At 44.7% G+C, this 26,227-nt stretch overlaps 1 protein-coding gene across 4 annotated transcripts in view; it reads left to right on the top strand.

Annotated features, from left to right (window-relative positions):
• The window catches only part of LOC102562685 (tetraspanin-15), a 282,668-nt gene that overhangs the window by 228,942 nt on the left and 27,499 nt on the right, over positions 1-26,227 (top strand). For all 4 annotated transcript variants that reach the window (XM_059730567.1, XM_059730568.1, XM_019482686.2 and 1 more), the window contains 2 exons: positions 13,287-13,340; positions 19,746-19,862. In XM_059730567.1, coding sequence (XP_059586550.1) covers positions 13,287-13,340; positions 19,746-19,862 — 171 coding nt within the window. The remainder of the gene's footprint in view (positions 1-13,286; positions 13,341-19,745; positions 19,863-26,227) is intronic.

Raw genomic sequence — 26,227 nt, 5'->3', positions numbered from 1 at the left:
TTTAACCAAGTTCTGTAGCTGGCAGGGGGATGCGATGCAGAAGGAGGTGAGTTTAGGGAGGAAGTGTGAATTGGAGAGAAGCCCACATACTAATATAAGTCCATGGTATAATAACCTTTGAGGACTCCACCTCCTGCCCACACACTCTGGTTCATTCTCCACCTTTGACAAAATGGATCCTTTGGCACTTTCACACGTGCTATCTCCCTGAGGGCAGCATGTGACTGGAGGCAAGGCACCAGGTATGTTGGGAGACTGCAGTGTGGTGCACTGCAGAGGTACCTGGGCTAACTCCATATTTGCCAGGCTGGGTACCAGTAGCAATGTCATTGCAGCCACACCGATCTCGGTGCATGATGCAAACCTTGCCCAAAAGCAGGGCAATTAATCTGCACTGAGCTCCAGGCTGTCATGACTAGAGTGCTCTTGGGACCCAGGAGTTCTGGTCTCTCTGAACTACCTGGGCTTCCCTTGTGCCTGTGCCACTCTGGGCGAGTTATCCTCCATCTGCAAAATGGACTTTTTAATGCACTTTCTTCCTCTTTGCAACATACTTGGAGCCCTAGAAGATTCAGGAACGGTTTCTTACACTGGCATTAAGATAAAGGGCTTCCCTCAGTGTTAGTGCTGAAAAGGAAATGCGTATCTGGATGCTTGTTCCTAGTTGTGCAATCTCTAAGCAGAGCTTGGAGCACAGGGATGGTTTATTGTGTGAAAGCTTTACCCTCCACTACCCATCGTTACCTTTCCCACAGCTTCATGGCTGTCAATCAGCAAATAACCCACAGGCTAAATCTGTTTTAAAGTAACATTAAAATATTCCTCCTGAACCCTTCTGAGACTTGTCACCTGTCTTTTTCATTGGACTACACAGTGCGCACTGCTAAAGTGTTCTTCCTTGCCTTCTTCAGAGGGGTTTGACACTGGGGACCCAGACATCTGTTGATGATAGTGAGCTCTGAAGGCATCCGCTTTTCCAGTGGTACTTGCTGTACAGCAAGTTTTGACTGGGTTGGGAAATAAGACAAGTTGTGTTGGAAAGCAGACTCTTGTATCGAGTCTCTTGAGCCTCTCAGCCTGTTGACAACCTGAAAAAGCAGGCTTCTGCTTTTCTAAAGATATTGGTTGTGATCACAATGTGTTTAGGAATATCCTTTCCTTGTTAAGACACCGAGGAAAAAAGAGCTAGGTGCGTTTGCTTGGGGCAGCTTGTCATTGTCTACTTAGCCACTTGTACTTTATGATGGTTTGCCAGCTTTGAAGTGGGGCTAGTCACTAGGGCTATGCAAAGCTTCGGATCATGATTCGGATGATTCGGAGGCCAAATCTACGAATCTGAATTGAATCACAGGAAGCTTTAGGCTTTCCAAATCGAATCAGAGCTTCCAAACCAATTCGGAAAAGATTTGGAGGTTTGCCATAAGGTATAATGGGGAATCGATGAAATATCCATGACTTTGTTGTCTTTTGGCTGATTCAGACAAAAATTGCACGGATTACCATCAATTGCATGGATTACCATGCTCTCAGCCTATCCTGAGAGCATGATGCATGCCAAGTTTCAATGTGCTAGGTGCAGGGGTTTCTGGGAAACTGCACCCCAAAGTTCTGAAAGCAAAACTCACATTGTGTGTGTGTGTTAAGCCACAGCAGGGTCAAAACTGCAGGGGTGGTAGCCCCTGCTGGGGCCACAAAGCCTGCCAAGTTTCAAGGAGATAGGTTTAGGGGTTTGGGGGAAACTGCACCTCAAGCTGCGGACAAGCAAAACTCGTGACATGGGTGACACTGTGTGTGTTAAGGCGCAGCAGGGTGAAAGCTGCAGGCCTGCTAGCCCCTGCTGCAGCCACGAAGCGTACCAGCTGTCAAGGAGATCAGTGCAGGGGCTTCTGGGTTCTGGGGCCCTGCACCCCTAGCTGCTGACAGGCAAAACTCGTGACATGGGTGCTTGTGCAACTATGTCTGTCTTGGGGTGTGGGGGCAGGGTGGGTGCACTACTGCAGGCCCGGCTGCTAAGCTACTGTGTTACCCATCAATCATGATTCACTCAGGGACCAGCTCAATACACAGTAGCTAGCTACTAGTAGCTACTAGATAATGAGTTAACTAGCATGGATTAACACGTACAAAACCACAGACTAAGGAGAGGAAAGAATCAATACAGACAATCAACTGCCCCAAGACAGACACAGTTGCACGAGCACCCATGTCACGAGTTTTGTCTGTCAGCAGCTAGAGGTGCAGGACCTCTGAACCCAGAACCCCTGCGCCTATCTCCTTGACAGCTGGCAGGCTTCATGGCCACAGCAGGGGCCACCATCTCTGCAGCTGTCACCCTGCTGCGCCTTAACACACACAATGTCACCCATGTCACAAGTTTTGCTCGTCCACAGCTTGAGGTGCAGTTTCCCCCAAACCCCTGCACCTATATCCTTGAAACTTGGCAGGCTTCGTGACCTCAGCAGAGACTACCATCCCTGCAGTTTTGACCCTGCTGTGGCTTAACATATACACCTGACATGAGTTTTGCTTTCAAGAATTTGGGGTGTGGTTTCCCCAGATTCCCTATACCCATCTCCTTGAAACTTGGCAGGCTTCACGCTCTCAGCAGAGGCTACCACCTGTGCAAGTTTCATCCAAATCAGACAAAAAAAACCCCAAAGTTACAGATATTTCATTGATTCCCCATTATACCCTATGGCCGAACCTCCGAATCGAAGCGGGAAACCAATTCAGAGCTCCCAATCGAATCACTGACATCCAAATTGGCCGAATCCGAACCCAAATAAAATAGTTCCTTATTTGCACAGGCCTACTAGTCACCAGTCCATTGTATCAGTGGATGTATAATTTTGCATCTAGTAAGTTACTCCAAGGAATTAGTTTCTGGTGAGTTCCTTGTGCTTATTAATTCAGCAGCATTTACTATGTGCAGATGTCTAATGTGTATACTCTCTAGATTTGATTTGAATGTGAGTTATGTTGTGATCTGTCAGGTGAATTGCATAATGGTGTTTCTGCTTCCTGATTGGATGCACATATGGGCAGAAGTTCTTCCATATATCAGGGAAGCCTGTTTACATATTCCCATGAATAATTTGGAAATGAATTTTTCATAAACATGCAAATAAAACTGGGTTGTGTGAAACATGAGTGGAAAGCGAACTTAACCAGATGGGGACTTAGCCAAAAGTAGTGTATTTAAAGTGTATGTGAATATTCATACCAATTGATTTTGCAATACTTGCTATCCCCTTCTATGTCTTTCCATAGAAATAAACTTGAGTTGAGTTGTAATCCATACTGCTAGTTCAGTCTTGCCTAATTTAGCTGGAGCCAGATAATCTTCTGGAGTGGCTTTGAAGAGCTAGTTCTTGAATAGTTTAGAGTCTTTTGAACTGCAGATGTTTCAAAGCACATAAGCTCTTTAGAGAATGCTCTGGGCAGACTGGCTGAATACCTGGAGGATGCTGAAAGGTTTGGACTGTAAGTCATTGTTTCAAAGGTAATCCAAGTCGATAAGAACTCTCTGCACAAGAAACAAATCGATGATCCCAGTTTAGCTACTACTGGATACATCCCCCTTCCATAACAAATCCCACTATTACAGTTATCACTTGCTAGCCACTCTGTCAATTAAGACTAAGAGGTCAGGGGCTCAGTGTGCCTGATAGTGGGAGCCCACCCACCCTAGTGACCCTCCTGCTCTGGGCTGTATTAGGAAGCTAAGAGGAGGGGAGCTTCAATTACTGCCCGAACAGGTTGCATTGGTTTTGTTGGATAGAAAACTTCTTCCAGGCAGTCTATGCAGCATCCTTCATGAGTATCAAATTCTGCGTGTATAATTAACTGTGGCCCTGAAATTCCCACAGTCAATAATACAAATCAGCTGTCACGCAAGGGAATGTATTTTCTGACTAACAATCAGGATCTTCGAGATTGGATCATTATCTAGAAAGCCCTCTCCTAATTAGGATATGTGCCTGCTCCTTAAAAATCTCCAGGCAGCTGACTTTGAGCTGGGCTGGGCTGTGCAGTATGCTATGTCGGGATGCAGGGCAAGGCATTGTCTCCCTTATAAAATTTCCTGCCTGACATTCAGCATTGGGTTTGCCTTTATTAGAAGAAGCAAATTTGTTAGATGAAAGGCAAATAAAACAATTGTCACTCTGCTTTTATGTGGAATTGTATTAGCATAATTGCATTGCCAGATGCAGCAGGTTCTGGCTTCGTCTGACAGCTTGACTAACATGGAAGGTGAACAGCAAACCAAAAGGCGGGGGGGGTGGGGGGGAGACAAAGATTTCTCTGTTTATTGCTCCTTTATGATGTATAAAGGCACTTCACTTCTTCCAAAAGAATTAAGTTTTCAGCTTGTTTTTTCTTTGGAAGTTCTGGATCTTTTCCTTTCTCTTTAGCAGAATACCTCAACAAAACCCTTTCTGGGACTTAGATCAGACTGCAGCCCAGGGCTACATACTGTTTCTGCCTTTTCTCTCCCGCACCCTGAATTAGAAAGAGAAAGTCTGACTTGGCTCTTGAGGAAGAGCCACTTCTGTAAGGGGATGAGTTGAAAGGAATAAAGAGTGGAATCTGTATTTCTCGGCTGCCTGTTGGCAGTGGTTAAGTTGGGGAATACGGCATTGGTGATACGAACAATCCTGACGTGAGCCAGCTGCCCTCTGGCTTCATGACTGATTCAGTATTTGTGTGAAATGTTTTGGGGACCCTGGCCTGCTCCTCATCAACGGGTGACCCCATTACATAGACAGCTACCCAAATGGCCTATCACTTATATAACTAGAAGCCCCAGTGTAAGTGAAGCCCTACTGTACGAAGCATTGGACTTGCCTGGAAATTGTTTCTTTCTGTGCCTCATCATAGAAATAGATGAGACAGGAAGGGGACTGGGGAAACAGAGGTCCAGAGCGTAGAGAGTTGCAAAATCACCCAACAGCTCCATAACAGAACTGGAAGCCAAAACTAGGTCCTCTGATTCCCAGCCTGTTGCTCTTCCCTCTAGGCCTTGTTCCCCCATTTAAGCAGCAGACATCACAGCAAAGACATACAGAACTGATCAGGGAGGTTAAACTCTGCCCTGCTGTATCTTGCTCATCCTGCTTATGGAAACGTCAGCATGGGGAAGATGTGTTGGGCCATGGCGCAGCCTGCACACAACCTGTCTTGGGATATGCTTTCATCTGTCTTGCACCTTTCACCAGGTGCAATTCATTTAAAAAGTGCAGGTAAAAGAATAACAAGTGGGTCTATGTGCTCCTCCAAGCCATACAGGACACTAAAATTACCCTCAGATAGCAAGTAGCCTGAGGCTCAGATAGATTCGAAAGCATCGATAATCCTATTTAGTGAAAGATATTCCACAAACCTTTTGCTAATTAACATGCACCTGGAAAGTCCTATTGAGTTTCACCTTCCAAGAGGGATACTTAAGGCTTTGATTAAAATTCCCAACAAAGAAGAGGCTGCTGTGTTTCTCATTTTTCCTTCCCCTGTATTCAGTGCAGCACAAAAAAAACCTTTCCCAGATCCATTGGTTATGCCCCAGATATTATAGTTAACTTCACAGAATTGAATTGAACCAGATTCTGAGACCCTCATTTAGTTTTCTTTCCATTTTTGCTCTTGCTTGTTGTGTGAATAAAGGTTTTAATATAATATAATATAATATAATATAATATAATATAATATAATATAATATAATATAATATAATATAATATAAATGTGAGCTTAGCCCTCAGCAGTGGGCCATGAATGTAAGAGTCCAGCATGTGCTAGTGTTCATAAATCTTTAGTTAAGAGCCAGAATTAATATGAGCGCATAGATGGATTTTACAACAAATGGTCGGGTCCTGGCAGGTCTCCTCTGAAATACAAGATTCTTCAGCACTGTGCTATGGAGTGACTTCACTTCTGACCCTGTTTTCAGATCACAGTGATGTCCCCTCCAAAAACTGATCATTCCTGTTCTTACTTAAATTGTTGGCATTCCCGCCTCAATTTGACAGGGTGTAGAAACAGACTTTACTCCCAGCCTCCTTTGCCCCTTTTTTATACTATCTGGAGGCACTTTACCCGCCCTGAATTAATCAACCTTTTCCCTCTAGAAGTCTCAGAAGCCCCCAGTTTTGCTGTCAAAAAGAATAGATGGCTCCTTTCAAATAAATTGTCCGTGTTATAATTAATAGAAAAGGGCAGTCAGCCCATATTTTGGCTGCAGGTGTTGACAGAAAGCTTGTTCCAATTTCTCAGAGCCTTTCATGTAAGAGCTTCATGTAAATAATGACTGCTGGACTTTACCTAGCAATAGTCTCTCTTTCACTCAGGAGTGAAATCAAGGGTTTTTACTATGTGCCCAGAGAATATTACTTTGCTGGGAAAAAAATTGTATAGAGGCAGTGAGTGCATCTACAATTGCAATTAATGTGGCTGATTAAACTCTGGCACAGCTTGTGCTGGAGTTTATTGCTCCTGAGCATTGTGTTTGTACATGAACCCAGGACCTCAGCACTTTGAGCTGGGGCAGAGCAGCCCCAGCTGGCAGGGGCCCAGGGGCCAGCCTGCCAGCCCAGGGCTGCTCCAACCCAGCTCAACGTGCTGTGGAGGGGCTGGCTGGGGCACAAGGGTGGGGTGCTTCAGTGCAGGGCTAGTTTGCAGGCAACCCCCACACTAAAGTTCCCTTATCCCCTAGCCAGCCCTGTTAGCGTCTACATGTGCATTGCAGCACAGTAAATAACTCCTCCGTAGGATAGTACTTGTGTCTGGCAGCACTGTCCTACAGCTGTGCAAAATTTTGCCACCAGTTTTTTCCGACCTGTTTCAAGGTCAAAACAGCAAAATCAAAACAGAACAGATATGGTCTATCACAGAGCACTTAGGTGCCCTGCTCCTAAAGAGGGAAAAACTGCCAGGGAAAGAGCCCTAGCACTGAATAAGGAGCCCAGCTGTGGGTTGCCAGGGCAACCAGGGAAGGTCAGCTGACCAGAAGGGGCGGGGCCTGGCCCTTATAAAGCCCAGGGGCTGAGGCTAGGCTGGCAGTTCTCTGCCAGCTGCTGAAGAGGAAGGAGCTCTCTGTCCTGGGAGAGAGGAGAAGTATGATACAGGAACAGCATCTAACATTAGTGAGAGCTAAAGGGCACCGGTAGGATTGAACGTTGTTATAGCCAGGTGGCTAATGTTTATGTTATAGCCAAGAAGCTTGTGTTGTGTTGCTGTTTATCACTGGTGGTTTGGGTGAAGCTATCAGGGTTTGGAGAAACTACACCCCAAATCTTGAAAGCAAAACTCATGTCATGTGTATGTGTTAAGCCACAGCAGGGTCAAAACTGCAGGGGTGGTAGCCCCTGTGGAGGCCACAAAGCCTGCCAAGTTCAAGGAGATAGGTGCAGGGGTTTGGGGGAAACTGCACCTCAAGCTGTGGACAAGCAAAACTTGTGACATGGGTGACACTGTGTTAAGATGCAGCAAGGTGAAAGCTGCAGACCTGCTAGCCCCTGCTGAGACCATGAAGCCTGCTAGCTGTTGTGGAGATCGGTGCAGGGGGGTTTAGGGGCCCTGCACCCCTAGCTGCTGACAGACAAAACTCGTGACATGAGAGGCAGCAGTTACACAAGCACCCATCAGGCAGCAGGACTGAAAAATCCCCCATCACTTGCCACCACAGACCTGGGGGTAATAATTGACCACAGTATGAACATTTGCTGGCAGTGCAATGCTGTAGCCAGTAGGGCCAAAAATATGCTGGCATGCATTAATTGATGCATCTCCAGCTAAACCATTTCCAAGAAGTCATTCTCCTGCTCTACTCAGCTCTTCTCAGCATTGGTGAGACCATAGCTAGAGTACTGTGCCCAGTTCTGGGCTCCGCACTTTAACAAGGACATGGTAAAGCTTGAGAGAGTCCAGAGAAGGACTACCCATATTATCAGAGACTTCCACAGCAAGCCATATGAGGAAAGGCTGAGGGACCTGGGACTCTTCAGCCTGAAAAAGAGGGGAGTTGGTAGCAGCTTACCACTACTTTGGAAGTGTACCTCTAGGGCTTGGTGAATAACTGTTCACCAGGGCACTCTTGGGGAAAATGAAGTAATGGTCACAGTCTGGACACCCTAATTGTGAAGTAGTTTTTCCTAATGTTGAGTCTGAAACGATCCTGAAACAATCTTCCAGGAGTAACTCCCATTACTCCTAGTTTTCCCCAAGGGTGCCCTGGTGAATAGTTGTGGCTAGCAGGGGCAAGCAAGTCTGCAATTTTCACCCTGCTGCGCCTTAACACAACTAGTGTCACCCATGTCACAAGTTTTGCTTGTCCACAGCTTGAGGTGCAGTTTCCCCAAACCCCTGCACCTATCTCCTTGAAAGCTGGCAGGCTTTGTGGCCTCAGCAGGGGCTAGCAAGCCTGCAGTTTTCACCCCACTGTGACTTAACACATACATGTGACATGAGTTTTGTTCTCAAGACCTTGGGGTGCAGTTTCTCTGAACCCCCTAAACCTATCTTCTTGAAACTTGTCACGCTTCATGCCTTCAGAAGTTGCTATCATTCCTGCAAGTTTCATCCAGATCAGGCCAGAAATGACAAAGTTATAACCTGTTTTGACCTTCCCCATTATATCCTATGGGTGAAACGTCAAAACAGGGTCGAAACAGCAAAACGTTTCGACAGAACGGAACGGAACAGCCTTTTTGACTCGAAACAAAAGTCGAAACAAAACACTGTTCCATCGAAACGCTGAAATGCTGGTCGAAGCTGAATGCTTCCGTTTCGCGCAGCCCTGCTAACTAGTTTACTCCATCCTAATAGCACTGAGCAAGCCCTAATAGCACTGAACAAACCTCTGAACAAACCCTAGGAGCTTTAATAGAGTTGGTGTATAGATGGTGATGTTATACTGCAGAGCTAACTAGTTAACTCTGCAGTAAACATCTTGTGTAGACATGGACAGTCCCTCCAAAAAGCAAGGAGATAGATGCCTACCACCTGGACATCCTACGGACTCATCTGATAATGATTCGGTGCTTTAAACACATTAAGGTAGAATTAATTCAGTCTGGAGGGCTAGAATGGTGGTGATGTACTTACGTGACTAAGGCCTGTAATTGTGGCATTAATGATGCAGAGGCCATGTGTACATAGGTATGCTTCTTGCAGTAGAGAATCGAGCTCTCACATTAAGATAGGTCATGTTGTCTGTCCTCCTTCTGCAGATGGTGAAACACACCCACAGCAGGGAAGTGAGCAGTCACACAGAACAAAGCAGAGAGTAGATCCCACATCTCTGAGTCTTGTACTTCCTTTTTAATATGCAGTTATAAACAAGAGCACATTTCTTAGTAAAAGCTGCAAAATATTATTGTCTAAATGCTGGCAGAGGCTGGAGGGTATTTTAATGTGGAATTCAAAACTTTCTTTCATGAAAGCAATCTCTCCTTTTCTACCATCTGTTGTGCTTGTGAGTGTAAATTCTACTTTTCCTTTCACTGAGAAACCAGTCAATTACTTTTTCAGGCCATTGTTGGCCAGCTCGCATGTTATTTGCAATCTCTGATAATGGGGTAATAACACAGGGTAGACAACACCTTTTGAAAATCCCTGTCGCTCCCATACCTTATCTATCAAGGTCATTGTGTTCGAGGAAATTAAAATAGCTGCTTAACAGAATGAGAGAAGTGACTGACAGAGATGAAATCAAGGAATGGTAACAGATGCATTTAAAAATGAGGCAGGCTGGGTTGGGATCAATGTACCAGAAAAATTTGATGCCAGCAAGAACTGGTGTCATGAAGTCATTGCTGAGCTAATGGCCTCATAGCACCAGGAAAGAGGGATGAGCTGAGTCATTTGAGTCAAAGCTGGAAGTAGCCAGAAAATGAAGTGGTAAATAAATATGAAAAGAAGCAGGGCAGTGTGATACCCAAAAGCTTGTCTGTATCTATCCCAACCATGTAGTTGGTCCAGTAAAAGATATCGCCCATCAGAATTCTTGCTTCTCTTAAATGATCGGTTGGTGACCTATTTATACAGCCAAAAAAATGAAACCTCTGAACAAGCCCTAGGAGCTTTAATAGAGTTATGCCAATGTGATTTCTTAAAAAAAAAATAAAAAATGAAAAGATTATTGGATAGAAATGTGCTTAGACATTCTTCTAAAAACCAAAGATATTTTAAGAACCAGCAAACCTTGCTTCAGACATAGCATTTTAGCCCATTCTAATGAACTCTACAGAAGCAACAGTGTTAATATATTGCCTCCGTGCCCCAAATGGTGGGGGAACTGTACAAATGCATTGTACAGTGAGTTCCTGTTTCAGCCAATTTTAATTGTTTTACTATTGCATTTCTCTGCCATACATTCTCTGGAGGATGGCGAGCATCAGATCCATGGGTATGTTCTCGGGAACATTCTGCTAGGACACATCAAGCACAGACAGAGATGATATTTGTCATGCAGTCAACTCCTTGGAAATGCTCTAAAGCTGTGCCCAAACAGAAGAGCACAATTACAGAGCCCTCGTTGTAGGGTTTGAGGATTCAAATGAATATGCTTCAAAGCGGAGTGCCTTCATTCATTTCTGTTTGCTCTGGCTGGATTGGGAAGATCAAACTAACTCATGGCCCTCGCTATGGCTCGCCATGACTTAAAGCTGCTTTTCTTGTCTGTGCCCATCAGCACCTCAAGGAGACAGAAGTCCTTGGATCAGCAGCAGGGCGTGTGGATGACAGGGGAGTCTTTTGGGGCTCTTGAGTACCTGAGCAAACCCATGCGCCTTGCCATAATTTCATGGCTGCTCAGAATACATTCTACTGAACAACACTTGGCTTGCCAGCGTGCGAAGGGAAAGGAGCCATTCATGCACGGCGGGTGGGACACCAAGGTTACAAAACTGTAATTGAAGAGGGACTTAAAGGGCTCAGTTCTCAGTTGCACAAAGCCTCCCAGCTACCTGTCAGGCAGCATAATAGAGCCTTAACATAGGCACTCATTATATTTGCATACACTCGTTACACTATCAAAATTATTATAAGACCCGGGCCAAAAGGTGCAATCAGGAATTCCACAGAAACCAATAGGAGTTTTGCCCCATATTTAAGGAGAGCCAGGGTTTCACCCAATTGTTAACATGCACAAACACCTCCTTGATCATTGCAGTCATATTAGCCTCTTTTAACTCTGTTCAGTCTGTTGCACAAAGGCAGCTTAGCAGTACATAACTGGAAACTGCAATAGTCATGTTTTACAAGAATGCCATGCTGTAACATATTGTAGGAATAATGATTTGTGGGAAAGTAGCATTGGTATAATTGGCCCACCAATTAGAAAAGAAATGGGCTGATGCTTAATGGCTAAAATCTCTTCAATGGTGCAATTCTTTTTATGCTGTGTTGTGGCAGAGAAGACAATTTGCACCGCAAATGAACACACTTCTTTTCATGTCTGTGCATCTAAAGCATGGAAAGTTGGTTTTGTTACCCAGGAGCTTTTACTGGTTGCCAGCATCTTCTTACATCTAAAATTATCATGCTTTCAAGGTGTTCATTTTGGGGACAAAGTGCCTTCTGAAACGCACCAGGTTGATCCATGAAATAAGCAAACAAAATGCATCTCAGGCTGGATCCTGAGAGGTGCTAAATTACATGCCAGTCAGCATGCTCACAAGTCCTCCTGCTGACTCTCTGAATGCTGCCCCTAGCTATTTTGATGCTTCTTTGGTTTTTGTAGGAATAAAAATTATCAAAAAAAACCCAAAACCCTACAAGAAAGTCTGTTTTCTGACAGGAGCAGGGAAGAAATGGTTGCAACTCATGAGGAACCCCTGCCTTCATAATTCCTAGGCCAGTTGCTAAGCCCCCACTGCAAAAGTCCTCTAGTAATTAACAGGGAAAAGATGGTTTGATTTCTTTCAATCAGCCTAGTAAAATTGTGTAATGGGGGCACCTACCCTCGTTCTGTAGCACATTTGTGCCTAGCTCTTAAACCATTAACATTGATTGGAAGTTTGCTGCTGACTTCAGGGAGTGTCGGATCAATCTCTAAAGCCACACATATTGTCATTTCAGGGCCAAAATACTTCCAGGAATGTTTAAAATAAAATTTGTTTCTATAGGAAAGATTCCTTACTAAATGGTCAAAGGTTTTTTATAACCTTCTGTGTTACCTTAAGTAAGCGACTTCCCCTTATCCTTTTCTTAGTCAGTTTAGATCGTGAATTCTTCAGTATAGGAACTTTGATACTTCATGCATATAAAGCACTGAATTCAACTGGGCTTTGATCTCTGTCGGAGGCTTTGGGCACTTCATTAATGCAACTAATGGCATTCATTCAGGAAGAACTATAAAACAATTTCTTGGAAGTTTTTTTACCCTGCCTTAAAAGTATAATGTTTCATTTTCCTGAATCTTTTCTTAACAACTCTAGTAAGAACAATAATTAAGGGGGTAGAAGGAATGAAATGGAAGTGGTGGCTTTCTCTCACCTCTTCTGTAAACCCATTTCACATGTTGCATAAAGTTAAAAATTCACCCCTACCCCCTTTCTGTTTCCTGACACAAAACTAGCAATAGCGGCACAAAGCACAGGTCACCCTGCTTCCTCGACCTGGCTGTCTCAAAGTCCCCCTTCCTCATTCTGATCAGCCTCCACTCTTCATCCTCGCTTGCCTAGGAAAGCCAGTCTTCCTTCTCTGTCATCCAAGTGGAGTCATGAGCCCCCTGCCACAGGGAAGTCATTTATCTGTTTCTCTGCTGCATATACACCTGTGAACAAAAAAAGATATGTCAAGCACTGCGGGTGACCTCTTACTGACTGGTTTTGGTCAGGCTAAATACCCAAAAGGGGAAAATCCCAAAGAGGGCAGAGACACGGTTGAGGGGGACACAAGGATAAGTGGAACTAGTGGCAATGGCTTGAAAGGAAAGGGATTTGTCCTAAGAAGAAGTGGTATCAGCTCTCAGATGTAAGGCTGGGAGGAGCCCCAAGCCATCGGGGCCTGGACTGAGCAAAGCATTTGGTATTTGCCAGAAGTGGAACCAAAGGTGTCCCAGTTCTGACTCTCAAAGGGTGCTGGGGTGCAGCGTGTGGTGGTAACTTTGGTGGCATTTGGCAGAAGTTCCCACTGATGTGCGAGCCAAAGACTGTCGAACTGTTTGCCTCGCGCTGTGCTGAAAGGTCTGTGGCACCAACCAAGGGGGCAGAGTTTCATACCCCTTGTGATTTCTTTTGCCTTTCCTCGAAACAGTGCTTCTAGTCTAAAACTGTTCTTCTCTTAACAGGTCCCCGGAGAAGTTGTTAACACTCTGTGTGGATACAAGACCCTTGAAAAAGAGGTAATATTCTCCTTTTATTTCATCTGCCAACTCCTTGCTTATAGGCTTCTTCTTCACCTGTTAAAGGCAACTTCTGCCTGGGGATCTGTCTGCCAGATAGGTTTACTAGGGCATGCTACAAAGCTCCTCTCTCTCTAGGGTCAGTTGGGAAGGGAATATTGCCCGAGGAGATGCTATTCAAGAATGAAGTCTTTTTCTTTTGTTCAGCAGGCTCATTGGTTAATGTCCTATTTTATGGGTTGCCCTCTGTCCTCATTCATTTATTGTGTCTTTAATCAACTATTGGGGCACCTGCTGCAGGAGAGCTGTTTCTGTCATTGTCCTTATGCTTGCAGTCATGCCTTGCATGCAAAAAAAAGCAATCTAATAAAAACAGCTTTTTTTAAAATGTCTGATTAGCTGAGGAAGGCTTAATTGGAGCAATTTTTTTCAGTACTTTTATGAATAAGCTGATCTGTAAATGTTTTTTTTTCCCCACAAAGAAAAATTTCATCGGAGAATAAATCCCTTCCCAGCAGTCCGAGTGACTGCCAAACTCCTAGTGGTGTGAACTTTTGGGGGACCTGTGTAGCTGGTGGAGTGCTAGTCTGGACAGGGGTCCAGACTAGCTAGTCTGGCTAGTCTGGACAGGGCTAGTCTGGACAGGGGTCCAGTCCTTGTCTACAATGCGGGTAACTCCCAGCAGCTTTTCTAACTGCAGGAGTTTCTTGTACAAGGGGCTGTACAAAGGGTCAAAAATATCCCAGCTCCCAATGTGAAAGGCATAAAATATTGTCATCGCCAATGCTAGACCCAGGCTCTGCTCTAACAGAAAGCGTTGTCAGATTTTGCGATCGGCCTTGGACATTGTTAAGGTCTTGTCTTCAGTGAGGAAACTATGCAGAACAAATGTAGTAAAGCCGGAGATGTGATTTCAACCTGCTGAAATTAGCACCCATGCAGCTAGACTGGGCTCTCTACACCCCTACACCATCTCTGCCGCAGCAGGACAAACCCATTCATGCCTTGCCCTGCTTGGACACATATTTCTGTACATAACAACAAGCTCTTGGCACAGTGACAGTGTTTGTTTAACTCAGGGGAATGGAAAATTTTCACGACTTCTTAAAACAAACAATGGAGGCTCATGCCAAAGCTGGTGCTATAAATACAAATGCAGATGCTGTTCAGTGCTCCTTAGCAGCTTTGTAATAAGGGAGTTCACCCAGAACCTTTTCCACCCACACATTACTCATTTGGGGATAATAAAGTTAAAAAGCTTCTAGGCAAATAGCAAGAATTAGACGGCTGGAATGCAGAGCACTCCTTTACGAAGGCTGCTTGATGTATCAATTGCAGCTGGCTGGCTGGGCAGATTCGTGAGCCTGGAAGCGAAATGCCTCTGAAAATAAACATGTCCACAGCAAATGGGATCTTATGTACACAGCTTAGGAACATCATTAAACCTGTCAACTTGTTGTCACCCGCTGATCACGTACATGACAAATATGATAATTAAAGAAATGAGGAGGGTGCATTGCATCCTGCCAAACAGCCGTGGCAAGCGACTAAAGGAAAGAGCATGGATCCTGGATGTTGGGGAGTGAGGTTGCATCTGGTCTCTGAATGGCTTTCACTGCAGAGGCTTGGAAGTCATGTTATCTTCTCAGTGGTGGTCATGTGGGTGGCATCCCATCACTCCATACATACCTTCTTTGTGGTGTGGTGTTTTCTTGTAACCCAAGGGAACATCACCTACTGCGATCTAACTGCATAGCTGTCACTAGTACAGGTTTCCCTCACTTTATGCTGTGCATGCATACCTGGAAAACGACACATAACTCGAATTCACATAAAGGGAACCCACTTTACAATGTCACAAATAAGGATATGTTCCAGGACCTCGACCGTGCTGACCCCCAGACCCATGTCTACCACTTTCACAAGGCAGTTTTGGTACTCACCCATGGCAGACAGTACGCACAAGCACAGGGTGGTGGCGAATGTTACCATGATGGCGACGGCAACCACAGAAACATGTGTCGCAGACAACGAGCGAGGAGCATGGATCCACACAGGAAACCATATTTTATGCGTGTCACTCCCACAATGCACTGCACAAAGTGGCTGACTACAGGCTTCCACCACACCCATCACACACGAGTGAATTTACCTTGCATATAATGAATTTTTGGTATAAAAAGGGTCATCGCATAAGCATGAATTCACACACATACAACCCCCATAAAGCGAGGGAAATCTGTATAGCTTTTCCCTTTGCAGCTGACCTGCAGTGTGGTGATGAGAGGCTGCTTTTAACCTCGATAATCAGTCTACAGATATTGTACTCCATAGTTGACAGCACCTCAGACGGCTCCCACCAGTTCAGGCCTAAATTGTTCCGCCCACAGGAATCTTTTCCTGTTGCTGATGCTGTAGTCCTATCACTCCACAACAGTAGTCGTGCCCAGTTCTAGTGTGTTTATTATATGTTTATTGCATGGTGCAGGTTTTACTTTATTTTACTTTATTCATTTTACTGAAGTAGCATGTAGTTGCCCCAGTCAGGGCTCCATTGTCCCGAAGATTAGACAAGCCCAGCTCCAAAGCATTTGCAGCCTGGGTATCAGACATGCTTAAATGCATCAGAGGGACGTCTTTTAGGAAGATGCTAAACAAAAACATGCCTTGGCAGTCCACTAGCACCTCTCCTGGAAGTATCAGAGAGCTGGAAGCGAAGGAGAGATCCCTTATGGTCGGATCCCAGCACTGAGCAGCAGAGCTAGGGCTGTGTGAGCCCTGGGCAAGTCTCTTCCCTGTTCTGTGCCTGATTTACACATCTGGAGAATGAGGATAATACTTCCCTATCTTGCAAGAGTCAGGTATCTGTGGCCCTCTTACCAATGGCAAAATGGCTGGAGAGTCTCTGATGAAAGGCAGTATCTTGTTATGTAACAGGAAGCCTTACAGCTCCCTAGTGAAGCAGGTAAACATTATTCTATCCAGTTCACAAGTAATGAGGCAGGCACAGGTCTAGTTTGAAATAAGCACCCCCAAATCTCATGGGGAACAACAGGAGTGTTCAGCACCATGGTGATCCCAGTGCACTTTTGAGCTAGGAAGAAAAACAATCAGTTGTTTCCTAGTCACCTGCTCTCACAAGCAGACCAAAGACACAGCTGTTCCCGGGACTCCTAATCCAGAGGGTGACAAATGGAAGGTGACAAAAAAGACCTCTGCTCTGTCAGGAACTTGGCGTCAAGCTGTCAGCCACCCTGGGTTTTGCTGCTGTATGAAGGAAGTGGAATGATGAAATATGAAGGCATTTCAAGGAAACAACTTGTTGAGTGTGAAATAGGCATGTTGTTGGAAACGGGTGTTTTCTTAGAATAGGGTATCAGTATGACAAGCAATCGTTACACCTGCTTCTTCTGGAGAGAGGTTAATAGCATTGTATAGCAACGTTATGTGTGCATAGCAGTGTATATCAATGCATAGCAATGTGTGTCAGCATTGTCTCCAGGTAACAGCAACTAGAATGATTCCCGCTAGTAAGTTATAGTGCACTAGAATTTAGGGGCTCAAGGTGTTTCTTTCTCTGACTTCAGCAAGGGATTTTACATTCTTGCATAGTATAACTATCTCCCCTCCTCTAGCAGCTTGTTCTGTATAGGCTCTGAGCTTCAAAACCTGTGTGTTAACTCTGACTGGGTTGGCTCACGGGTCTAGATCCAGAGATTCCAGGCTCATCCCCTGACTCTTTATGGATCCCCCCATCCTGGATGCTTTCCATGTAGTGCATTCTTAAAATCCAGAGACATCAAAATATAGCTTGTGTTCTCTCAGTGGGACTAAAGAAAAGGAACTGCAGCGCCACAAGCCCGTTGCAGGTAGACAAGGTAAAATACAGCTGCTGACTCAAGAGTCGTCTTTGCTATCATAGGTCATTTTAATAGGCCTCCCTTGTCTTCATAAAAGGTCAATAGCTATAATTTACTTTGATGCATTCTGCTGCTACAGCACTGCACAAATTCTATCAAGGCCAGTTAAATTACAGCCAAGCTATTCTATTTTAGCATTTATTAAGTCCATTGTCTCTTTATTTCCTTCCCAGGTTTTACTAGATGGATGAGCCCATTTAAGGGAGAAGGAGTTCTGTACACAGTGACACACTTACAGAGAGCTCACAAAAAACCCTTCTGTTAACCACAGCCAAAAAACCCCCAGTGATAACACTAATGCTTCTAATGCTGTAATATTTTAGGTTCCCAAGGAAAGGAGCAGGATGCTCTGCGGCACTTCGGGATTTGCCATCATTTTAACACTTTATGCAATGTAGGTGCAAAGGAAAGAGTTGCCAAATGTATTTGCCAGTTGACTTGCTGGCCCTTGAACTGACAATAAAAAAGTCCCAGAATAGCTAAAATGTAAGTTGTCACACTTGAAACTCCCACAAATCCAAGCCTCTGGCTCCATTCAAACAATCCTCGCAGAGTCTGCTGGGGGTGGGAGGAGAGAAGGGGAGAGGAAGGCTGGGATGCTGAAGGAGTGCTGAGAGGGGAAACAGATCCAGGGAAAGACAGGAGCAGGGGCAGATGTTAAAGAGTATCAGGAAGGAAAGAGACCCCAAAGTTTGTAGCTGGGTCCTAGCTCCTCAGGAGACTTTGGACCTGACTGGGAGGTTAGAGAATTTAGAGGAGAACAGGGTTTAAAAGTCTTTGGGTGTAGGCGGTGATAAGCTATATACTGATACCCACCCCCTTTTTAAGAACACCGTCTCTTTCTGGCTTCCTGCCTCTTGCATTCTGAAACGATCCACGGGGTAATGGTTTTGATGGCTGGTCAACTAATGAAAGGTGCTATAGAATGGCAATACATTATCATTTAATATTAGATAGCGCCATTGCATGGACCTTCAGCAGCAGAATCAGCTTGATTTTCCTCTTCTCCCACCAAGAAAGCAGTACTGCTAGTGCCCAGTTTTCTGTTGAGTTCTGAGCATTAAGGATGGGTGGATGAAGAACCAGAAACAAACACCAGCTGATTCTTCACCCTCCAGCCTGCCTCAGTTGATCTGGCCTAGGTTTGTTTCTCTGTCAAGGAAGTGGGAGTGCTGCAGTACTCTCAGCAAGCTGCCTTCACATGAGAAAAATTCCACCTTAATCTAAAAAAGGATCAGGAATGACCAGTTAGGGTCTTCAGGGACAAAAATGACCATTTGGCAACATTGGTGCTACTGCTTTCTAGCCAGAATCCCTGGTCCTTTGCAAATCCAGACTCCCTGCTTCCAAAGAGTCAAGCCAAAATGTGGTTTGGGTCTTTCCTAAAAGACGTTTCAGAATTTCCATGAGAAACTTTTAAATTTCCTTTTCCTTTCCATGTTAGATTTAATGTTGGACTGTCCGTGAAAGCTTCTCTCTCTTCCTCTCTCTCTCTCTCTCTCTCTCATTTAGTTAGTCTATAAGGTGTGAATCTGCATGAACTGGGAATTTAAGTGCCTGGGGCCAGCTCTGGGTCTGACATCAGCTGTGGCTGCTGCATGTTACTGCAATGCAACCTGGCAGACTAGAGAGTGCCTGAGTGAATCTCAGTATTTTTGGTATTTCTTTCCTGGCTGGATGAATGGGAGTGTCAAGTCTTGTGCTTATTAGAGCCTGACAGCAGTAAGTAGGGTTTGCTTTGTTGTGTTAACTCTGACTTTGTTTTTGTGGGCAGTTTATGAAGCTTTATACTTCAGTAACTGCACTCGAAGCCCAGCAGTTGTATGAGAAGCTCAAACAGACTCCCAAGGTCTGCAGGACTCTCCTTATGGATCGCTTGCATTTCTCTGCACAAAACAGGCCCTTCTGTTTCTCACCCCTCCCTTTACTTGTAAATCTGCATCAGCCTGAAATGCAGAGAGCATGGATTAACTATTCCCTTTAAAAGCTGCCTGCCCAGGAGGAAAAAACCAGGATTCCTCTGCATGCTTGTCAGTAGTTCACATTAGAACTGGGCCAGTAGGTTTCACCATCAGCCCCCAATATGGCAGCTAGAGAAATCCCTTCCTGTTGAAGGTGGGCAAAGAGCTCAGGGAGAGACTGAGTAAATTCTTGCTTTGAAGTGATCTGTTGACTTTATATTCCTTCTGGAGGAATATTCAGGAGCTAGTATCCCTTCCTCCCACATGGCAAACCAGACTGGCATCCAAGAATGACCTTCAGGCTGAGACTTGGACCTGAGAAGCCAAATTAAACTTGCTGTATCCTGTGAGTCTTGTTTCCCAGCTGTAATTTTACACTGAACCATTACTAACTAATGCCCAGCTTTCCTAGTTCTTCTTCCTCTTGACTCTTGGCAGTACAAGAGACAGAAAAACACTCTGTGGGTTTGGGTGGTGTATGTTGGGATTGCCATATCTTATGTTTGATTTTGTTCTGCTTGCAGCGACTGGAGTTGGTAGACATCATCCATGTGCGGGGCTGCATCCATGCAGTTGGCCTCTGGTTTAAGGACAACTTCGAAGCCACTTTTGGGATAGTACTTTCCTTGCTGGTTCCACAGGTACGTGAGAACTCTTGGTCACGGTCATTGTTCTTCAGGACTTGCCGCCTGTGGGCGGCTCTTCCAGTCATGTTTGCTGAGGTATGCGAAGAAAAGGGAACCTGTTTTACTTACGTTTCAAAATGTTGTCAACGCTTTGTCACCCTCTTCCTCTGAAGAAAGCATAAGAGGAAGCACAGTTGCCACCTAGTTTGGGAATTGGTTTAGAATCGGCTTGGCTTTTGGAGCTTCTTCAGATGGGTGCCATACAATGTAGGAATGCTTGGCATGAAAAGACATGGGCAAACTGAGCCTGTCCAAGAAAGTATTGCAATACATATCTTGTTGTAACCCAGTTAAAAATTGAACACTGGGAGGGAAGTGGGGGGAAGTGAGTGAGTGTTTCAGAGCAATCATATTGCATTCACTCCTGAGTGGGAATGGATGCTGCTGGATCCAACTGCTGGAAGCAAATTCAGTTCTCTTGACTTGAAAGCAGGCTGCTGCATCTGTGGGTTTCCAGGAATAAAGGCTGAGAGAGGGCAAGTGTATTCCATCTTCTAGAGAAAACCTGTGACCTCAGGCTGTATTTTCCTGGCACATACTTATTGTTCCAATAATCCCCAAAATGAACAAGATCTGATGTAGCTCTGGTTTTGCAAAACCCTATCACTCGGACATCATGCTTTGTGATGCCAGAAGTGGTTTGTATTCAGTTTCTGTCTCTTGTAAAATGCCACAAATCTGTTTCTGATCCTCCTCTCATTTTTTTTATCCTGCACTGTTTGAAAGTAAATACTCAGTCTATACAGTGATAGAAAAGGGAAATCTCTCATCCAGGGAGAGTTAAGGTGCGATGAGATAAAATGTTCTAAGCATATCAGCCTCTTGCTGGAATGCTTTTGTGGGGGAAGACTTTTATCACCAGTCACATCTGGCACTGAGTAGCCCGGGATAGTTTAAAGGATTGCAAAATGATTATGATTTTCTATTTCATCGATTTCATAGACATTAGGGCTGGACAGGACCTCGCAAAATCATTGGGTTCAGCCCCCTGCCCCAGGGGCAGGAAGTCAGCTGGGGTCAGATCACCCCAGCAAGATAGCATCCAAGGATTTCTTAGAGGTATCCAGAGTAGGTGCTTGCATTTGTATTTATTTACTCCCAAAGAAAAAAGGGTGCCTGTTCATGTGTGATACAAGACATTCTTGAATTGTGCAAAACCATGGTCTGTTCAGCCTCTTTCATGATGAAAGAAATCTGGATTCCAGCAACCCTGAGGAAACTGAAGCAAATTTGGCCATGGTCTGTGGCTTGCTTTCTCAGTTGATTGTCTTGTGTTTGCTTCCTCTGCTCACTGCATTTTTAATTGACTCAGGCTTCTGACATGACAAGTTGGTCAGAAGAGCTATTGTAAAACTAGAGAAATATTACAAAGCTAGAACGCAGGGTGGTCTGACAGATTGCAGCATGCGTGACTGTGGGTTTCTCACCTCAGCAGTGATGCAAGAAAAGGGTGCAGCTTATATAGGAAAAGGGGTCTAGTATGCTGTTCCTCAAAACAACAGCTGTGGAAACCTATTCACAGCAGAAGTCTGGTTTGCTTAGAGTTACTGGATAGATATTATTTCAATGCACTGCAGAAATGTCACTTTTTAGAAGATGGTTGGATAGTTTAGTCAGGGAGGCTTATGCCTTGAGCAGGCGGCTGGACTATGTGACCTCAGGGGGTCCCTTCCAGCCCGACTTTCCTATGATCCCATGAAAAGTAAATAAAGCCAAAGCTTTCATTGCTGCATGTATTTATTACTGCAGCAAAGCCTTTTTGTATCAGTTACTGCATCATTTTCCCAAGGGAACATAATCATTGAACAGCTCACAAAAAGTTATCCATAAATTAACAATCTCTTGGGTGACTGCTAAAATTGATGTGCATACCACTTGCCATTAAAAATCCTTCAGTGTCTAGGCCACATTCCAGCTTAGCTCATTACCTCCTGCATTATAGACATTCAATATAACAAGGAATTTTTATGCATTTTTTGGCCTCTGCTTTTGCAGTGCGTTGCTGAGCATTGTTAAACAGCTTCCATGTTTCACCCAAGAGAAGAAGCTCCATCCATTACCAGCAGGCATGTCAGAGCTAGTGTTGTGATGGGAGCCAGGCAGGGCTTTCTTGCTGAAGCAAAATTAAAGCTTTTCACAGGAAGAAGGTAATTGTGGTCAATTCTTGCATCGAATTTCTGGAAAAAATTCAAAATGGTCAAATGTCCAAATTTGACAGTTTTGAAATGGAAGGGAAAAAAATGTGGTTTCTCTTTGGACAGGACTGTTTGGTTTTGACTCGGGAATGATCACAAGATGGGAAAACTGTTTCCCCACCTGCTTGGCATGACTAGTGCTACCAAGTATTTTTCTGCATAATGGCCATGAGGAAATAAAGAGGAGTTGAACAAATATGCAAATTTAGCTTAATAAAGGTACTCCCCGTGGTCTGCCCAGCAGGAGCGTGCCATACAAGCCACCTGTCATGTTGCTGTTAACTCGCTGCCTTGATGGTCTTAACTGAGGAGGACAAGAGAAAATGAGCAAAGATGACAGCAACTGGAGCAGAGCTTGATGAATTTCAAATGCCTCCTGACAGTCTCTGGAGCAGGGTAACATTTTCTGATGCACCGGACAATTCACTTAACCCAAAGGAAAAATTCTCCCCATTTGGGAAGGATTTTCAGCTTTTAATTTCAGGGCTCTCAATCTCTATAAATCATACTTGGTGCCTGTCAGTTTTTCAATGAAATTAAGCTAGGCCATGTGCACCACCAAGATCTGTCAGCCCAGGAATTGCTTTATCCCCAGCCTCTCTGATGCTATGGCAGAAGCCCAGAAAGATGCAGCAAAGTTCTCGAGGCAGAAATCTGAGGACAGAGAGAAGGTGCTGTTAAGATGTGAAGGGAACAATAATACCTAGGTCTTATGAAAAGGAGGACAGATGTTTCTTCATGTCAGAGCACTCCTTTATTTGGCTCAAAGATGCCTGGGTCCTACTTGGCTGATGATTGGAAGGGCTCCGTGTTTTACCATTGATACGCTGTACGGCTTGGAGCAAGTCAGTGCCCAGTCATACTTCTGGTGTTGCACTTCTGCAAATGCTGCTAGAACAAGCTTTCTCATACTATATGGTGGTTCCTGACCTGATGGGAAGTGGGTAGTTCAGAGGCCAAAGGGAAGAGATTAGAAACTGGCTGAAAGGTTTGGCTTGAATTTTAACTGAAGGCTTAAGTTGACTTTTGTCCTATGTGAATCGGTGCACTCAAAGCCCTGCCTATGGACCATGAACCCAGACAGTGTTCTTTTCTGGTGCATTAGCTGTACACTCACTGCAAATAATTGCATCCCAAGTACCAGGTGTTCTGAGTCTGATAATGTTGAGTTTCCTCTTGTCAAACACATTGCAACTAGTCGGAAGCCCTCATGCCATGCCATTTCTTACATCTTTTACCTTCAGGTGATCTCAAGGGTCTCGGTTTCCCACAGCCCTGATGCCTCCCACATTTTGCTTAACAGGATTCTGCCATCCCTTTTAGGATCGACAGTTTAATTGCTTGTAAATTTATCTCTGAAAAGTCAGTGTCTACAGAGAATTTACCACTAGACAGGTGAAGAAATGAGGCCTGCCAGATTACCTGTGTTTATGACTTTTTCTGCCCCCTTTAAACAGGTTTTAAACGCCCCCCTAGATAACCGATGCTATGGGCGTTCCCACTTGATATAGACAAATAACAAAAAGACTCTCTATCATCACCCTTCTTATTTTGTTTTATAGGAGTTTTTTTAATAGCCCTGAAGCCATATTAAATCACTTAACTTGCCTGCTAATTCTGGTTGATGTGCCCAAATTACACATGACTGAGCTGCCTTTTTTGAGAGAAAAATATTGGAAAGACAAGCACCTTCTTTCCCTTAAAAGCCAGCTCTCACAAAGGTGTGTCAAGGTTGACACCTGAGGGCTAAAAACTTAGACTATCAAATAAAAAAAGAAGTATTAATAATTATAAAACATTAGAAGTAGAGTTTTTTCTAAGATAAACTCCTCAGTCACCTTTTCTTTTGCATATAATTTAACAGAGCCTTATAGAAATACCCATATTTAGTGTAAGAATTGTACAGTTGCACCATGAAATCTTCGTGAAAGTGTGCTCAAGTTGTTAAGACCATGGGACTGAGAACCAGGACTCTTGGGTTCAGTTCTTAACTTCACAGAATCTTAGTGACTGTGAGCAAATTGCAACTTCTCTCATTGGAGTTTGTTAATCTGCGAAATGGGGAAACCATAAATGCCACCTTCAGTCCAAAGTACCCTAATAGATGCATTAATCTTTACTCTGCTCTGGGCAAAGCGAGACAGGAAGAGGTCAACTGGTCCAGCCAAATCATGCATTGTCTTTGACAAAGCTGGAAACAGAAGCTATCTCCAGAGGCCAAGTTGTGAGTTAGCTACAAAACCATCTCTTGTGAAATTCTTCTTGTGACTCCTTCTCAAATCTGGGTCGAGCTTTTATTTCTTCTGAGGCTGGTTGTGGCTAGTAGCCCTGGAACAGCTAATCAGGACACTGGCCACACTTGCTTACTCAAGGTTTTGTAGTGGTCATTCAGAAAGTGAAACGCACCCTTCTGTGGAGATGCAGTACAAAACTGTTGTGTTCAAATCACAATGTAAGTGCTGCCTGCACTTCTTAGGCATAGGGGTGAATAGCCACCCACCCACAATTACCAGAGAAAATCATTCCTGCCTATGACCTATCAGACATTTATTGGCAGGTATTTTATAGGAGGTCTCTTTTTAGCCACCTTCCTTTAGACAGTTCACCTTAGACAAGGGATGTTTGAATTTTTACTGTTCTCTGGTTTTGTAGTTGACATTTGTATAAAGCCATGTAACAGTGTTGTATTTTTGATCATATATGTGCGTACTCAGTGAATGTGTAAAGCATCTCTTTGCTATTGATTTAATGTATTTAGTTGTTTCAACGTGATTGTATGTAGAAGGAAAAAGAGAAAGAATCCAGTGTCAGAAGCAATATGCTTCCCTTTTTAGCCAGCTCCTTAAAGGCCCAATTTAAAGAAGAGGATCCTCAGACTTCAGCAGCAAGGCCTGAAATGACTTGGGATTTCTAAGCAAACCACCCAGCAATAGACCAAGCTTGGAAATACCTGGAAATACATAATCTTTCATCATATTTAAGTATATGGTAGTTGACGATGGAAAAAAGACAGCGATTAAAATCTGTCCTGCAAATGAAGGCTTATTCTCCAGTTCCTCTAGTAAAGGATGCTTCTAAGTTTAATACTCCACTGATCTAGCCAAAAAAGGTAAGAAACAAGAGCTGATGCTGTGGTTGGGTCATAAAGAGCAGCATATCAAGCCAAAGGATTCATGGAACGTCACGGCTTTCCTGCTACTGAATTTCAGGGGCTGAGGAGGGTAGGATCTCCTTTACATGTCATGATCCTGCATGCTGTGCTAGTTCTGGCAATGAGAAAAACACAGAGATGGTGGAACCTTTGGATTAGATATTGTAAGCAGCTGTAGCAGACTTACCAATTCAGCTTGGCTCCAGGAGGCTCAGAAAATCTTCATTTTGATTGGTGGAGCCTGTCCACCAATCAGGTAAGGGTTGGGTGTGGCCGGCCCCACCCCTTACACGGAGGGGGGGTGGGGGCAAAGAGCCTCTTGGACCTGATTGAAGCCTGCATTCTGCAGGTCCAGCAAGCCTTCGGAGGCGGAGCTTCTGAAGTGAATAAAAGGAGCTGCGTGCCCAGCATGCAGCAGGTGCATTGAGGGACAGAGAAGCTAAGAAGAGCTGGGGAGAGTTGCCCAACAGGCAGAAGCTGTAGTCCAGAAGAGCCCCAGAAGACTCCTTCAGCAGGACTGGAGTGGTGAGCAGTGTCAGCACCAGCTGGTGCATGTGGCAGACCCTGGGAGCTGCAGGAGGCAGCTCAGGTCTCTGGACCCTCGGTACACATAGTGGTGCACAGGGTCACCGGACCTTGGGGGCCGCATGTAGTGGCTCAAGTCTGCTACCTTCAGCATGCAGCCAAGGACCCCGGTGCACGTGGTGGTGCATGGAGCCACCAGACCCTGGGAGCCACACGTGGCAACTCAGGTCTGCTACCCTCAGCGTGAGGCCAAGGACTTGGTTCATGCAGCAGTGCATGGCTGCCCAAACCCTGGGAGCAGTACCAGGCTGCTCGGGTTTGCAACCCCTGTCCGGCATGAGGCCAGGCACCCGGGAAGCACCAGCACAGTGGGGCGGAGATCTGATGGGGCCTGGGTTTCGGGACCCGCACGAAGCAGTCCGAGCCCCAACAGAGGGAAGAAGGTGAAG

Source organism: Alligator mississippiensis, chromosome 7, assembly GCF_030867095.1.
Source record: "Alligator mississippiensis isolate rAllMis1 chromosome 7, rAllMis1, whole genome shotgun sequence".
Classification (NCBI taxonomy): Eukaryota; Metazoa; Chordata; order Crocodylia; family Alligatoridae; genus Alligator; species Alligator mississippiensis.
Note: the sequence above shows the minus strand (reverse complement) of the source record. Positions and strands in the feature narration are given on the sequence as shown.